Here is a 17822-nt window from a genome sequence, read left to right as displayed (position 1 = left end):
ACAAGTTAGATTTCCCCCCCCCCCCCCCCCAAGATTTTTTTTTTCACCGTTCAGATTTCAATCCGCAGCAGTTAGGAGGTTGATGAATAAGCACCTCTGTGCAGGTCATGCAACTTACACCCTTGCTAAACAAAGATTTCTGGCATAAAAAATAAATATAAAAATCACCAGACAAGAGTGAAAGGCTTGTCATTGGTTGAGAATCTTTTATAGTCAGGGAGATGTCCACCAGCTGCCACCCAGGCTATTGCACTGGTTTTAGGATGTCTAAAAGCCAAATTCTTATCTGTATAATGAACTAAAACATGGGGATCAATTCCCGCTTTTTGCTTTATTAGTGAACGCATTTTAACAATTTGTGATGCCATTTTTTCACATGTAACCCATACCACCCATATAACTCTTATATGCAAGATAAAACAAATAATAGGACCTGCCCTGTCACAGTTATTTACTAAATTGAGAATTCAACATTCAAAGCAAATGTAAAAATTAAAGGCCAGAGTAACAACTGAAAACATAGCGGATTTTTTCTTTTATTTAGTTCAGCTATATTCATCTTAAATTTAAAATTTGCTTTGAATTCACCTTGAATTCTCACTTAAGTTAATAGCCTATGTGCTTCAGAATATAATTAAGTTTAAAAACTTAATTATCTGTATTTACTTTGTGTGCCACTCATTACAAGTTGTATAGTCTGTAAAATGCTTCAACTGACAAAGTATTTTTTTTCTCTTTCTGAAATTTTATATAACACAATACATTTTGAAATCATCTTAAGGGTGCTTTTTCAGTACTAAAATTTTATGTTACAGTTTCCCAGAGAGAGAAATAGATTGGACTGCAAACGACCAATGACTTTTTTTATTCTGTAGTTAGAAAAGGAATGGGAAAAAAAAAAGTAAAAAAAATAAGAAAAAAAAACAAAAAACAAAACCCTGTCTTTTACAAACATTTAAAAATTAAAAACTGAATGAGGACAGTAAGCCTTATGCTTTGTTTCTTTTTCTTGCGCAGCAGTATGAGAGCTTACATCCAATAGACATGTAGTTTTAATTATTGGCCTAGCAGAATAGAAAAAAATGTCTGATGGGCAGCATTCCTCTTGTATTCAACAGGTGAATTTTGGATGAAAAATAGACAACGCTCTCATGTATGGTCGTCAAGTTTACCCTCAAGTAGTGCAAGGTTTGCTTTAGAGTTCGGCCTGGAAAATAGATGGCAATAGGAAGGCGAGTGAGGACAATGCTTTTCAAGTGTATTAGGGATGTACTGTGCTTTTCTTGCAAATTCTGGCCAATATACTCTCATTCAATTTTTAATGATTCCTCACAACTTGCCCAGCTTCCATAGAAACTAAGACAGAGAGATTACAGGGCCTTGAATTGATGTTCAGCAAGCTGCCAGAGGCTGTGAGACACCCGTGGCTTCTGTATTGATAACTCATGTCCATGCATGTCTCCTTCAGCACCAAAAGGTTGAAGTGGCCTTGTGGTTCTCTCCAAACCATCAGGCTTTCACTCAAAGGAGAAAAAGAACAATGAAAAGTAGGAATTGGATATGAACCAAATAATGCTATTTGTCCCTTAAACTGTCCAGCTGCTCCTGAAACTCTGTGAAGAGTCGCTGAAAACGCAGATTTTGCCCAATGAGTGGGAGTAGTTCTTTAAGTAGCTCCCTCTTTCGTAAGCCCTGTCAAAAATAGAAGACCATTATTATTTTCGCAAATAGTAATATTAAACCAAACTATTGCTAGTGTCAAAGTATGCTGAAAGTGGAACAAAAACAAATAATATGTGTCTCTTCGGACTCAGAATTGCCATGCGGGCAAATGGTTCTAGCATTCAGAATTACCACGTGAGCAGTTTCTAAAAATATTGTAGTTGCTTTTGGAGAAGAGGTTATCATCAAGCCAATTCCTTTCATAATATTGTACTCAGTCCTCAGTAAGCAAACGTAGACACATTTAAAGAAACAGAATTCGCGGCTACAGATTAGTCAACATAAGCCTCTCTCGCTCTACCAGTTTGAAATTGTAATATGTATAGACAATGAATTGGAATAAAATGATATTTTACTCTGTCAGGACATCAATTACCAAGATTCTAGATTCCCACTGGCTTCCAGAAGATCGATGGACAGGACCCAGCAATTCCTGACAAACTTCACGTAGCCGTTGTTCAAAACCTACATGGGATTAAACAAACATCTTCTGACATGCAAAGGACACAAAATAAAAGTAGATATCTATTTTAATTACATTTTCTAGAGGTTATTTCAGTTGTCTCCGACACACATTAGGTTGTCACACACCAGGCCTTACCTTCATTTACTAGGTACCGTGCATAGACGAGGAGCCAGTATCTGTATTCCTGACTAGACTGCAACATAAGGGCAGCTGCAATTTGGTTCTCAAGATGAGCCATGGTGGTCTCTTGCTGCACTTGGTGAGGCATTGTGAAGAGGCGAGCAGCCTGTCTGCCTGCACTGCAAACAAACATATTCCAATCAGATATAGTCATGCAGAGCTGTGTGGGACTCATTACAAATAATATTAATCACCTACATTACATGGGATTAGGCAGATGCCTTTAAAGGAACACTCCAAGTACCCTAACCACTACAGCCCATTGTAATATTTATTGTGGTAGCAGTGCCCTGGCACCATCACATGGTAGGACGTCAAACCGTTTTATTATGGTTTGACAACTTACATGGGTCTCGCCATGTTACTGCACTGTGCATCTGGTCTTCTCCAGTGGGAGAACCCAGATGTCTCTGTAGAGCAAAGCATGAATGAAGCAGGATTTGAATCATTGGTGCAGAGTGCTCAGCTGATTAAAATATATATCTAGACTATAAAACAAACTTTGCCAAATCTTCTTCAGTGTCCCAGTGCAACACAGAGAACATAAAAAAAGGGTCTGGCACCCTTCATGCGTAGGAGCTCTGGCATTCTCTATGGAGATGCAAAGATCATTATGCTTTCTTGTGAATGAAGTACATGTGGTTAATTGACCTCCTGTCCTGTAAAAATAAACAGCAACCCTTAATCTAGTTTGTGACAATCATACGAACACTTGTAGCCTTACTTTACTCCCTGACATGGTGTCCGAATCCTCATGGTTATCTGCTATAATCTATTTATTCTCCTCTTTTAATTTACACAAATCAAAAGATTTTATATAAACATGGTAAAAATAATAATCTCATTCTGTGTCTTTCATGGATATTATCAAGGATGGAAGCTTAAAATGGGTTTTGGACTTCCTTGTTACAAATGATGCCACCTGGAATTGGTTCCAAAGTTAGGAAGCTTTATGATGGCCTTACTTGCAAGCTCGTCCCTGGATTATGGCTAGTGGTCCAGGGCACATTACGGCATCCTGTGAGGATAAGCAGTTCCGGTAATCTGCACATTGTGACAGGGCATCCTGTTTGTCAGACACCAGGCTCCTAAAAAGAAAATCCAGCATGGGGTCAAGAGAAAACGTATTGCTTGTAAAGAGTTTCCATGTCTTGGACATAGACACTTAATGCAGTTTCAAATCAGTCTGGCAGTTTTTGAAAAGAAAACAAAATTAGAAGATAATGCAGTTCTCACCACGCAGATAGGGATGAATTGAAGGCATATGCTTTCCCGTTGGATAGGCTGAGCACTGGCACACCTCTATGGGTCAGCAAGGTCTGTGAAACGGTCATGTCATTCCCTGAAAAGTGCAACACATACGCTTCTGGTTATTACTTGGAACTCTCCTATTATCCCCCTAACCTAGTTTTTCATTTATCTGGAATCCTAAAAGCTGTGTTACGCTAAGCTCATGCACAGTTCCTACTGTATCAGTAGTTATATAATTCAACACACGTGCATTAGGCATATGATGAAAAATCATCATATGCCTAATGGTCTTTATGTGTCTTCTATTTTTGACCCAGGGAGATTTATAATATATTAACCCCTTTAGTCCTTTAAAGAGACCCTATAGGCTTCAAAACAATTTTAAAGACAACAGACAAAAGGTGATCAGCACTTAAGATTATATATACATATGATACATATGATATTCTTAGTATATGAATCTATAATTACAAAGCAAGAAACAGATTATGGTGCAGAACATGAGGATGTCCAGCGTCATTTAAAACACTTTTCGTGTTCCAAGAACACGGAAGTCCCTCTAGTGGCTGTCTGATAGACAGCCACTAGAGGAGGACTTAACCTTGCAAGGTAACTATTGCAGTTTATAAAAACTGCAATAATTACACTTGCAGGGTTAAGGGTGGTGGGAGTTGGCACCCAGACCACTCCAATGGGCTGAAGTGGGTGCCTGGAATGTCCCTTTAAGCGCTGATCACCTCCTGTCTGTTATCTTTACTACCCACTTCACAAGGGAGGAGAGAACCCTATATATCTATAATTTGCTGCTAATTATAGATATTGAGCACTTATACTTAGTTTTTCCAATATCTTTCCAAAACAATTTTAGCTTGATGAAGCAGTTTTGGTGTATACATCAGGCATCAGAAGTTTTACTGCTCAGTTCTCTGCCATTTAAGAGTTAAATCACTTTTATTTCTGTTTATGCAACTGTAGCCACACAGTCACTGACTGACTCCCACTGCCTCCGTGCAAAAAAAAATGGTTTATTATTTATTTATTATTGCCATTTATATAGCGCCAACAGATTCCGTAGCGCTTTACAATATTATGAGAGGGGGATTTAACTATAAATAGGACAATTACAAATAAACTTACAGGAACAATAGGTTGAAGAGGACCCTGCTCAAACGAGCTTACATTCTATAGGAGGTGGGGTGTAAAACACATTAGGACAGGAATTTACAATCAAATAAGGTGGGCTGCCCTTTAGGAGAGGGCAAGAGACAGGTATGTGAGGTAAGGGTTAGTCTTGGAGGCCATACGCTTTCCTAAAGAGATGGGTTTTAAGGCACTTCTTAAAAGATGCAAGACTAGGGGAGAGTCTGATGGCGGTAGGCAGGCTATTCCATAGGAAGGGAGCCGCCCGCGAGAAGTCCTGCAAGCGCGAGTTGGCCGTACGAGTGCGGACAACGGACAGGAGGTGGTCACGGGCAGAGCGGAGAGACCGAGAAGGGACATACCTATGGATCTGTGAGGAGATATAAGAGGGGCTAGAGTTGTTCAGTGCTTTATAGGTGTGAGTTAGTACCTTGAATTGACTCCTATAGCATACAGGAAGCCAATGTAAGGACTGGCAGAGGGGTGAGGTGTGAGAGAAACGACTAGAGAGGAAAATCAATCTAGCAGCAGCATTCATTACAGACTGTAAGGGTGCAGTACGGCTATTGGGAAGACCAATCAGGAGAGGGTTACAATAATCCATGCGGGAAATTAGAGCATGGACAAGCTCCTTGGTAGTATCTGGTGCAAGAAAGGGGCGGATGCGGGCTATGTTTTTAAGATGGAATCTACAGGATTTGGCAACATGCTGGATGTGAGGCTCAAAGGTGAGACCAGAGTCAAGTATGACGCCAAGACAGCGCGCTTGCAAGGATGGACTGATGTTGGTACCACAAACTTGGAGGGAGAGGGAAAGAGGAGGATCAGTATTAGGAGGAGGAAAGACAAGGAGCTCAGTTTTTGAGAGATTGAGTTTCAGAAAGCGGGATGACATCCAGTCAGAGATGGAAGAAAGGCAAGCAGTGACCCGTTGCAGGACGGCAGGGGAGAGGTCCGGGGAGGAGAGATATAGCTGGGTGTCATCAGCGTACAGGTGGTAGTGAAATCCAAAAGAGGTAATAAGTTTGCCAAGAGAGGCAGTATAAAGAGAAAATAGAAGGGGACCAAGGACGGAGCCTTGGGGAACTCCAACCGAGACAGGGCAAGGGGAGGAGGTATTATTAGAAAAAGAGACACTGAATGAGCGTTGGGAGAGATAAGAGGAAAACCACGAGAGGACAGAGTCACAGAGACCAAGCGATTGAAGAGTTTGAAGAAGGAGAGCATGATCAACGGTGTCAAAGGCCGCTGAGAGGTCAAGAAGAATTAGTATGGAGTAGTGGCCTTTGGATTTAGCTGCGGTTAGGTCGTTAGTAACTTTGATAAGGGCAGTCTCTGTAGAGTGGAGAGGGCGGAAGCCAGATTGAAGGGGGTCAAGGAGAGAGTTGGAATTGAGGAAATGAGACACACGGGTAAAGACAAGTCTTTCCAGAAGCTTTGAGGAAAAAGGGAGCAGAGATATGGGACGGTAGTTAGAGGGGGTGGATGGGTCGAGGGATGGCAAGGAGGGGAGAATTCTTTCCTTAGCTGTTCAATCTTGTCAGTGAAGTAACATGCAAAGTTATCAGCGGTAAGGTTAGTTTTGGGGGTGGCCACAGCAGGGCGAAGAAGAGAATTAAAGGTGTGAAAGAGACGCCTGGGGTTGCGGGAACATGAACTAATGAGAGCGGAAAAATAGGACTGTTTGGCAAGGGCAAGGGCTGCACTGTATGAACACAATATGAATCTATAATGGAGAAAGTCTGCCTGGGTGCGGGACTTCCTCCAGGAGCGTTCAGCACAACGGGAGCATCTTTGCAGGTAGCGCGTTGATTTAGTATGCCATGGTTGGGGGCGGGTCCTCCTCGAGGTGCTTGTTTGGAGTGGTGCTGCAGTGTTCAAGGTAGATGTAAGAGTAGAGTTATATATGGAGATGGCCCGTGAAGGACAGGAGAGGGAAGGGATGGACAGCAGTTGAGAATCAATGTCAGCTGACAACTGTTGGAGATCAAGAGAATTAAGGTCCCTCCTGAGTTGAGGGGGGTTAGGCTGAGGTTTTTGGGTGAGGGGGTATGTGAGAGCAAATGATAAGAGGTGGTGATCAGAGAGTGGATATGGAGTGTTGCAGATATTAGATACTGTACATGCATAAGTGAAGATTAGGTCAAGGGTATTGCCAGCTACATGGGTGGGAGAATTTTCCCACTGCGATAGCTAATGGTCAGAGGTACCTTGCTTTAGATGTTTTAATCTCCTGCTCTGTAACTTTAACCCCTTAAGGACACATGACATGTGTGACATGTCATGATTCCCTTTTATTCCAGAAGTTTGGTCCTTAAGGGGTTAAATGTAGTCATACATAGAAGGCTACTGTAGGGTCTAAATGCTATTAACAGAACAGTAGATGAAAAATGCCTAATTAAACAATATGTGCAATAAAGAAAATTTCAACATTAGAAAGTATTTAAGAAACCTATGCAAGTTACATGCAGGGAGGTGTGACTCGGGCTATATAAACAGAGTGATTTAACGTTTAAGTGGCGGAAGATTGAGCAGTGAGAAAGAAGAGGCATGATCTACAACCCCCTCCCGACCAAGGACGTATCAGGTACGTCCGACAAAAAAAATGGTCCTTAAAGATCGCTTCCAGCAGCTATGATGGTATTGAAGCGATGCCTCGATGTTGCGGCATTGCTGCAATATCCCCCCTCATTGCCGGTGGCCCCCGGAGAACACAGAGTGATCGCTCCCCCCCGGAGCGTACACTTCCGGGTTGCTCCTCGTGGAGCCCGGCAGTGAGGCACAGCATTGGAAGCCATCAGGCAGGCTTCCAAAGCTTTGCCTGTACTGAGTGCCTCGAGGGGTTGAGGCACTTAGTAAATATAACAACAACAAAAATTAACTTTTTTATTTTTCCATCCCTACCCTCCCTCCCCCGTCGATCGGTCTTCTTAGTGGGGACTTTCTGAGCTCAGCCCAGGCAGTCCTCCCTCTCCAATTTAGGACCCCAAGGGGCCATGTGACTGCTCTAAAAGAGCGGTCAAATGGTCGCCATAGATGTCCACAGTGCTGCCAGCAGGGGGACTGCCAGAGCTGACAGGCAGTCCCCCTGCTGGAGAAAAAAAAAAAGTAAAATATAGTTAATAAAAAAAAAAAAAAAAATTTTTTTGATAAAGTCTTGATAAAGTAAATTCAAACTGCTGCTTTAATAAGCAAACACAGTGATAAACACAATAGTCGACGTTTCAGTCTATGCAGACTTTTTTCAAGAAAAATTTCTTAATAAAGCAGCAGTTTGAATTTACTTTATCAAGACTCCAGAGTGCTCTCTACTAGGTATATATATTTTGGTTGGCGATTGTGCACTGGAGCACAAAAAGACCGGGAACATCGAGTGCTGGGACCTGGAAATATATATATATATCCCCTTAAGGACTGTGGACGTAGTATGTAAGTCAGACAAAAAAACTGCCGTTAAGGTCCGCGGCCGTACCTAGTACAACCGCAGCAAATAGGAGCCCTGGACTTACCTGGACCGGCGATCCGCGGCGTTCGTGGTCGAGGGGGACTACCGGAGACCCCAGCAGTCCCCCTGCAGCACCCCCGGCCCTCCATATATATATATATATATATATATATATATATATATATGTATAACATATTATAAAATAATTAAAGCGTTTTGGCACCAGGGTGCACTACCCACGTTGGGGGTGCACCACAGAAGCGAGGCATACCACCCCGACGCCCGTCGGAACCAGGGGCACTGAAAACCGGATGCGGCCTACCTGGGCTGAAACCTGGGCATAGTGTCCGTTCGCCCCGACCTCGGAGCTCCTAAGCGACGCAGCAAACACCCTACCCCCCCCCCCCCTTTGGACCGGTGGGGGTTATCCCGGTCCCCACTGGCCACTCTGAGCCCACTGACGGGCTTACTGACCATGCAGCTCGCAGGGGTATTACCCCGACGAGACGCAGCCAAGATGGCGGCCCAGCAAAGGCCCAATTCAAACAGAACAAGCACCCGACCGCCAACGCAGGCACTGGAGGCATTTGACAGGCTGTGTACAAGCTTCTGGACGACACTGTGCAAGCGGGGAATGACTGGAATGAGCAGCCTCCAAATAAGGTCTTTTAGCCCCCAGAGAAACCCGACACACCTATACATGGGTGGTATCACTGTACTCAGGAGATGTTGCTGAACACATATTGGGGTGTTCTTTGGCAGTAACCCTTAAAGTTCTCCGTACATGTATTCTTAAATTGCTATGTGTGTCAAAAAAACTAAACCATTTTATTTTTTTAATTTGGCATAGATTGATGGTAAAATGGTTGCATTAAAAGAGTCTAAATACCCCAAGTTTAATACCTTAGGTTGTCTTCTTTTAAAAAATATATATACATGTGAAAAATATATATACTTCGCCGCACATGCGCACATACTTCAGAGGGCGGCATTCATGCCGCCCTCTGAAGTCCTGAGCGCACTACAGCACATGCGCGCGGCCGCGAGCTGACTGACAGCTCAGCTCGCGGTCTTTGCCCGCCCCCTCTCCTCTCTGACAGGCTGGAGAGAGAAGGCACGCACACAGTGCCTTTTCTCTCCTGCACACGTCAGACGTATTTTCAAACGTCTGACGTGTACAGGGCCTTTTTAGGGCCCTGCATGATAGGAAGTCCCTCTGGTGGCCGTCTGAGTGACGGCCACTGGAGGTATTCCTATCAATCAATGTAAACAATGTATTTTCTCTGAAAATACAGTGTTTACATTAGATTGCCTGCAGGGAGCTATAGATCTCACCTGAACAAATACATTAAGCTGTAGTTGTTCAGGTGACTATAGTGTCCCTTTAATGGTAAGAAAATAGAAAAACGGTCTTGTCAGCAAAGGGTTAAACTAATTGTTGGTGCCTATAGTGTTAATGCAAAAAAGAAAAAGAAAAACATTCTTTAGTAAAACCGTTAACTTCTCCTGTATTGGATGGAGCAATCATACACAGAGAATATGGTGATTTCATGTAAATATGTTGTGCATTTTGAAATGCAAAAATACAGAAAATAATTTGGCATAAACACATAAATTATTACCCAATTACCTGATAAGATGGGCTGTAAAGATTCATTCTTTATTAAAACCACCTGGTTCTGTACATCCCTGATGAGGAAAAAAAAAGGCAGCAATTCAAATATATATACACATTGATTTGTAATAGTATGGAAAATCACAAAGGAGCATTGGGGATCGTAGACGCATGATTTAGTTATACAAAAACATTGAATACCATGATCTATTATGGCAGACCGTGATGGCACATGCACACGCCATGTTATGGCTTGTTAGGGTATCAGAGCCAGGAAGTAACAGTACCTTCTCTCATACCAAGATGGCTTAAAGTTGTGGCTAGAAGCTGCACTTACAAGCATTCTATTTATTAAAATACAGACATTAGGGTCCCTAAACAGGGGGCAGGGGGGTTGGGGGGGAGAACTGCGGTTAAATACTATAAATGGCATTTCATATCACTATTACTCCACTGTACACTAGAACTTTGTCAAACTAACTTCTATTCTGTATTACAATTTTTTTTTTACTACATCTAAAAATACCATTTATAATGGACATTTGTGTTCCTCTAAAGTAGCGGTGTCCAACCTGTGGCCCGGGACTGCTAGCAGTGTGGCCCGGTTGCCGTCCTCGCTGCCGGGCGGCGAGGGAGCACTTGATCTACTTTTTTTTCTCCTGGACAGCTCCCTCGTGCACTCTGCAGAGAGCTGGCTGCAGGGATAGGACGTCACATCACTGCTAGGCAGGTGGGTGTAGGGGACCTGTGCAAGAAGCGCACAGAGACAGATCCCAGCCCAGCAGCAGCCACAGGCCACCAGGGACAGAGGATCCATTCCAGTCCTCTCAGAGCAAGGTAGGGAGGCTGAGTAGACCTCTAAAGTACTGAGTGTATAAATGTACATTTTTGTGTTAGTTTTGTCTGTGACTGTATGTGCATGTGTGGTTCCGTGATTGTGTGTGTGTATAAGTCTGGGATTGCGTGTGTGCGCGCGTGTATAGGTTTGGGATTGCGTGCGCGCGTGTATAGTTCTGGAATTGCGCGCGCGTATGTGTGTGTGTATAGTTCTGGAATTGCGTGTGTGTGTGTGTATAGTTCTGGGATTGCATGTGTGTGTGTGTATATAGGACTGGGATTGCGTGTGTGTGTGTATAGGTCTGGGATTGCGTGTGTGTGTGTGTGTGTATATAGGTCTGGGATTGTGTGTGTGTGTATAGGTCTGGGATTGCGTGTGTGTGTATAGGTCTGGGATTGCGTGTGTGTGTGTATAGGTCTGGGATTGCGTGTGTGTGTGTGTATAGTTCTGGAATTGCGTGTGTGTGTGTATAGTTCTGGAATTGCGTGTGTGTGTGTATAGTTCTGGAATTGCGTGTGTGTGTGTATAGGTCTGGGATTGCGTATGTGTGTATAGGTCTGGGATTGCGTGTGTGTGTATAGGTCTGGGATTGCGTGTGTGTGTGTATAGGTCTGGGATTGCGTGTGTGTGTGTATAGGTCTGGGATTGCGTGTGTGTGTGTGTGTGTGTATAGGTCTGGGATTGCGTGTGTGTGTGTATAGGTCTGGGATTGCGTGTGTGTGTGTGTGTGTATAGGTCTGGGATTGCGTGTGTGTGTGTATAGGTCTGGGATTGCGTGTGTGTGTGTATAGGTCTGGGATTGCGTGTGTGTGTGTGTATAGGTCTGGGATTGCGTGTGTGTGTGTATAGGTCTGGGATTGCGTGTGTGTGTGTGTGTATAGGTCTGGAATTGCGTGTGTGTGTGTATAGGTCTGGAATTGCGTGTGTGTGTATAGGTCTGGAATTGTGCGTGTGTGTGTATATAGGTCTGGGATTGCCTGTGTGTGTGTGTATATAGGTCTGGGATTGCGTGTGTGTGTGTGTATATATATAGGTCTGGGATTGCGTGTGTGTGTGTGTGTATATAGGTCTGGGATTGCGTGTCTGTGTGTACAGGTCTGGGATTGCGCGCGTCTGTGTGTACAGGTCTGGGATTGCGCGCGTCTGTGTGTACAGGTCTGGGATTGCGCGCGTGTCTGTGTGTACAGGTCTGGGATTGCGCGCGTGTCTGTGTGTACAGGTCTGGGATTGCGTGTGTGTGTGTAGGTCTGGGATTGCGTGTGTGTGTGTGTATAGGTCTGGGATTGCGTGTGTGTGTGTGTATAGGTCTGGGATTGCGTGTGTGTGTGTGTATAGGTCTGGGATTGCGTGTGTGTGTGTATAGGTCTGGGATTGCGTGTGTGTGTATAGGTCTGGGATTGCGTGTGTGTGTGTGTGTGTGTGTATAGGTCTGGGATTGCGTGTGTGTGTGTGTATAGGTCTGGGCAGGGCCGGACTGGCCCACCGGGATACCGGGAAATTTCCCGGTGGGCCGTCGGCACCTGGGGCCGGGCAGACATCTGGGTCTGCTGGCGGCCGCAGAAGGAGCTGTTCTGTGCTGTCTTTGCTCCCAGCGCGCTACTGAATGAGACTGGGGCCGGAATATGACGTCATATTCCGGCCCCGGTCTCATTCAGTAGCGCTCGAGGGCGGGGGAGCAGAGACAGCACAGCTTCCCATGCGGCCGCCTCCCCAGCTCCTTCCGCGGCCGCCTCCCCAGCTCCTTCCGCGGCCGCCTTCCCAGCTCCTTCCGCGGCCGCCTCCCCAGATCCTTCCGCGGCCGCCTCCCCAGATCCTTCCGCGGCCGCCTCCCCAGATCCTTCCGCGGCCGCCTCCCCAGATCCTTCCGCGGCCGCCTTCCCAGATCCTTCCGCGGCTGCCTTCCCAGATCCTTCCGCGGCCGCCTTCCCAGATCCTTCCGCGGCCGCCTTCCCAGATCCTTCCGCGGCCGCCTTCCCAGATCCTTCCGCGGCCGCCTCCCCAGCTCCTTCCGCGGCCGCCTTCCCAGCTCCTTCTGCGGCCGACAGTACTCCCAGCTCTCTGCCCTGCATGACTCCCTAGCCAATCACCCACATGTGTAATGCTGTCAGTGTATGCATGTGTGTTTGTTTGTGTGTGTGTCTGTCATGGTGTGTGTGTGTGTGTTTGTGTCTGTCATGGTGTGTGTGTCTGTCATGGTGTGTGTGTCTGTCATGGTGTGTGTGTCTGTCATGGTGTGTGTGTCTGTCATGGTGTGTGTGTGTGTGTGTGTCTGTCATGGTGTGTGTGTCTGTCTTTCTGTCATGGTGTGTGTGTGTGTGTGTGTGTGTCTGTCATGGTGTGTGTGTCTGTCTTTCTGTCATGGTGTGTGTGTCTGTCATAGACTGTCTGTGTCATGGTGTGTGTCTGTGTCACGTTTGTGTCTATCATGGTGTGTGTGTGTGTGTGTGTGTGTGTGTCTGTCATGTTATGTGTGTGTCTGTCATGGTGTGTGTGTTTTAAAAATAGTGTTTTTACTCACTGACACAGGAAGCACCTCTAGTGACCGTCTGAGTGACTGTCACTAGAGGTGTCACTTGGAAGCAATGTAAACACTGCCTTTTCTCGGAAAAGTCAGTGTTTACATTGAAACGCCTGCAGGGACAGGCTATAGACACCAGAACCACTACATTAAGCTGTGTGTGTGTGCGCCTGCTAGTGAGCTTGCTTGCATGTATGTGTGTGTGTGTCTGCTAGTGAGTGAGCTTGTGTTTTTATGTCAATGAGCTTATGTATATCAGTGAGATTGTCTATGAGGCTGTGTATCAATGAGCTTGTGCGTGTCAGTGAGATTGTCTGTGTCGGCATGTGGGTATGCTCAGTGGCGTACATACCAGGGTCGCAGGGGTCGCAGCTGCGACCGGGCCCGGCCCACCAGGGGGCCCGGCCGCCCCTGCGACCCGGTATGTACCCACAGGGCCAGCCTCTTCTGCTGGGGGGCCCAGGAGCCGGCCACCTCCGGGCCCCCCGAGGCTGGCCCTGCTGTCACCCGGCTGGCGGGCGCGCGAGGGAGCACTGTCCCCTGGGTGCTCCCTCTTCAGCTCCCTCGCGCACCGCACTGAAACCGGAGCCGGAAGATGACGTCATCTTCCGGCTCCGGCATCAGTACGCGGCGCGCGAGGGAGCTGAAGAGGGAGCACCCAGGGGACAGTGCTCCCTCGCGCGCCCGCCAGCCGGGTGACCAGCAACACCACTGGACCCCAGGGAATCCCCCCAGCTCTCACACAGGTAAGGAGGCTGGGGGGATTAAATAAAATAAAAAAAAACAGAAAAAACGTGTGTGTGTTTAGTGAGTGTGTGTGAGTGTGTGTGTTAGTGTTAGTGAGTGTGTTAGTGAGTGTGTTAGTGTTAGTGAGTGTGTTAGTGAGTGTGTTAGTGTTAGTGAGTGTGTTAGTGAGAGTGGTAGTGAGTGAGTGTGTTAGTGAGAGTGGTAGTGAGTGAGTGTGTTAGTGAGAGTGTTAGTGAGTGTGTTAATGTGAGTGTGTTAATGTGAGTGTGTTAGTGTGAGTGTGTTAGTGTTAGTGAGTGTGTTAGTGAGAGTGGTAGTGAGTGAGTGTGTTAGTGAGTGTGTTAGTGTTAGTGAGTGTGTTAGTGTTAGTGAGTGTGTTAGTGAGTGTGTTAGTGAGTGTGTTAGTGAGTGTGTTAGTGAGTGTGTTAGTGTTAGTTTGTGTTAGTGAGAGAGTGTGTTAGTGAGAGAGTGTGTTAGTGTTAATGTGAGTGTGTTAGTGAGTGTGTTAATGTGAGAGTGTTAGTGAGTGAGTGAGTGTGTGTGTTAGTGAGTGTGTTAGTGAGTGTGTTAGTGTTAGTGATTGTGTTAGTGATTGTGTTAGTGAGTGTGTTAGTGAGTGTTAGTGAGTGTGTTAGTGTTACTTTGTGTTAGTTTGTGAGTGTGTTAGTGAGTGAGTGTTAGTGTGAGTGATTGTGTTAGTGAGTGTGTTAGTTTTAGAGTGTGTTAGTGTTAGTGTGTGTGTCTGTTACTGAGTATGTTTGTGTGCGTCTGTCACTGAGTGTGTGTCTGTCAGTAAATGTGTGCGTCTGTTCATGAGAGTGTGTGTGTGTGTGTCTAAAGCACTTACCTTTCTCCAGCGCCGGGCTCCCTTGGCGCTGGGGATCTCTCCGTCCCGATCCGCCTCTCAGCTCCGAATGCACATGCGTGGCAAGAGCCACGCGCGCATTCAAACCGCCCATATAGGAAAGCATTACTCAATGCTTTCCTATGGACGTTCAGCGTCTTCTCACTGTGATTTTCACAGTGAGAATCGCAGAAAATCCTCTAGCGGCTGTCAATGAGACAGCCACTAGAGATGAATTAACCCTCAGTGAAACATAGCAGTTTCTCTGAAACTGCTGTTTTCAGCTGCAGGGTTAAAACTAGAGAGACCTGGCACCCAGACCACTTCATTGAGCTGATTTGATCTGGGTGTCTGTAGTGGTCCTTTAAGTGTATGTGTTTATGCATGCACTGGCGTACATACCGCGGTCGCACGGGTCGCAGCCCTGCGACCAGGTGCCCGCCCGCCATGTGTTGCGGCCCCAGCCCGCGCAGAGTAAGCGGGGGGGGGGGGGGGGGGCCCACAGATCAGTTTTCGCACTGGGGCCCCATGGGTTGTGTGTACGCCACTGGATATGCTTACTGTATAATTAAATGTTTTACTCTGAAAGGACCAATATTTTATATTAGAAAAAGCAATATATATATATATATATATATATATATATATATATATCTCAATCATCTGGGGTGGCAAGACATAGCTTTACATATTACATGCGACAATATATGTCGCATTGACTTATGGGGCTGGCATAGATTTTTTTTCCAGGGCTGCTTTGCATCCCCAGTCCGGCCCTGGGTCTGGGATTGTGTGTGTGTGTGTATATAGGTCTGGGATTGCGTGTGTGTGTGTGTGTGTGTGTGTGTATAGGTCTGGGATTGCGTGTGTGTGTGTGTGTGTATATAGGTCTGGGATTGCGTGTGTGTGTGTGTATGTATGCATAGGTCTGGGATTGCGTGTGTGTATAGGTCTGGGATTAGATGTGTGTGTATAGGACTGGGTATAGGTTTGTAATTGTGTGTGCGTATAATTGTGATGGTGTGTATAGTCAGTGACTGTACACATGTGTGGGTCTGTATGTATGTGACTGTGTGTATAGGTCTGTGATTATACATGTGAGTATAGGTCTGTGATTGTATGTGTGTGCGTTAGATTATGTTTATACATGTGTATTTGTTTAGTAGATAGCTCCCTAAGTTGGTATCCTTAAATATGGCAATTCCACATAATGATAACAAATAAGGGATTAATCTCAAACAGATTTAAAAAAAAAAAAAAAAAAGGGATTTTGACGTTTCATTATATAAATTTTAGTGATAGATTTTATGTGCTGTCCAAGACAATCTTTTTACAATTCTACACAAAGCATACCAATGTCAGTATCTAAAGATGAAAAACCATTCTAGATGAGACTGTGATAATAGCAAACTCACCAGACAGACAGGGCAGCAGCAGCTGTAAGAGCCATAACATAAGATCCCGTGCACTGCAGGTTGGAAATGGGAGACGGAAGGATGATGGGTGGAAAGACTCTTCTTCCACTTCCAGAAAACATGGACAATGTCTGCTTCTCACAGGCCACACACACCACATCACTGTGGAGTACAAATGAAACATGATCGTCTGTTTCTTTCTAATACATGGTATAATTCCCCCAATTAAGCAAAGTTTATACTCTAAAGTAAGGACAGCATGTTTAAATATATCAATTTTATATATCAGTAGTTGCCCGTATTCCTGCTTATTGTATTTAGATCGGCCTGCTGTATGTCTCTGATGAAGTACAGAGAGAATTAAAAAATTTTTTTAAAAAGTTTGCATGTTTTCTTGCTTAATGATTGGCCTACATATGCAGTGATCTTACAATATCTGCAGGAACGCGATCACCTTCCACAGATCAAACTATGGTAGTTTGTGACCACATGTGACCACTGCTTAGTAAGAACAGATACAATAAAATAAAAAATAGTGACAGATAGTGTTCACCTAGCATTCAAAACTGAAGCTGAAGAAGCCAACAAGTTCAGTTTGGGTACACACTAAGCCTTGTTATCAATCATAAGCAAGTTGTAGCTACTGTTTTATAGGTGTAGCGGGCTGCTCAGAAAATATGGTGCCCAGAAAACATAACGCTAATTAACCACACTTCCTTAAATCCAGCCAATAAAAGCTTGCATTTGAAGAATGCTGTGCAATTTCAATTTTAAAAATAATAAACAAATGTCAGGGTTATACATTAGCAGCAACTACTGCTACATAAATTGTAACTTGAGTCTTTGGATTTACAATAGAGTACCACATAGTTTAAAGGATAGATTTGTGATTTAGACAGATAATTTATACAATATAACACTAACTTGCTGCCCGCTGCTGCCATGATTCTGCTAGTGAGCACCGTCTCCCACTCCTTTCCATCCCGAAGACACTTGAGGCGGCTAAGTTTGGATCCAGCTACTACTCTAATTTCATTTTCCACTTCAATATACACAGAGGGCTCCGTAGTTATCTATGAAGAAGAAGGGCGGGGGGAGGAAAAGCCAATAAGGTATGTGTGGCACGTAAAAATGTGAGACAAAGATTGGGTTTTAGATCCATTAGTATAATTTTGTGTAATTTATCATACACACAAATAAAATACATTTCCTATATCTGACTATACTACACAATTCTTTATACATTTCTTCTAAATGTCTTCTATATATCTGATCACACTTACCTGTAGTGTGAAGGATTTCTGAGGAGCTGGGGTTGGCAGTCTGAGTGTTAATGATGGCGTGGTTACACATGTTAATTCCTTCTCTGAGGTTGATGCAACCTGAGACTAAGAGTGGGTACAAAGAGAAAATAGCATTTTTATGCAGTGATAGGCAAAAAGAAAATGCTTTTTGGTACAACTCAGCACTAACGGTCTTTGATTACAATCTAGTTCACAAACAGCTTCAGAATATAAGGGTAAGGACTCTAGTCTTTAAACTACATTGTTCTTTATAACTTGTCACAGTGTTCTAGACAATGTATCAGTCATGATCAGGAATGAACATTCCTAGTCTTATCAAAACCGGTCTGAAAATGTA

General features: G+C 44.6%; 1 protein-coding gene across 1 annotated transcript in view; it reads right to left on the bottom strand.

Annotated features, from left to right (window-relative positions):
* Window positions 1–312: 312 nt before the first annotated feature.
* LOC134610993 (protein HIRA) overlaps window positions 313–17822 on the bottom strand; it is a 31829-nt gene continuing 14319 nt past the window's right edge. The window contains exons 17-25 of the mRNA XM_063454462.1: window positions 17465–17569; window positions 17106–17254; window positions 16182–16343; window positions 9835–9893; window positions 3605–3710; window positions 3334–3456; window positions 2324–2487; window positions 2099–2187; window positions 313–1692 (exon numbers count right to left, since the gene is read on the bottom strand). Coding sequence (XP_063310532.1) covers window positions 1576–1692; window positions 2099–2187; window positions 2324–2487; window positions 3334–3456; window positions 3605–3710; window positions 9835–9893; window positions 16182–16343; window positions 17106–17254; window positions 17465–17569 — 1074 coding nt within the window. The 3' untranslated portion in view covers window positions 313–1575. The remainder of the gene's footprint in view (window positions 1693–2098; window positions 2188–2323; window positions 2488–3333; window positions 3457–3604; window positions 3711–9834; window positions 9894–16181; window positions 16344–17105; window positions 17255–17464; window positions 17570–17822) is intronic.

The sequence above is a fragment of the Pelobates fuscus genome, chromosome 5, assembly GCF_036172605.1.
Source record: "Pelobates fuscus isolate aPelFus1 chromosome 5, aPelFus1.pri, whole genome shotgun sequence".
In the NCBI taxonomy this organism is placed as follows: domain Eukaryota; kingdom Metazoa; phylum Chordata; class Amphibia; order Anura; family Pelobatidae; genus Pelobates; species Pelobates fuscus.
The sequence above is the reverse complement of the archived record's forward strand: the minus strand, read 5'-3'. Positions and strand labels throughout refer to the sequence as shown.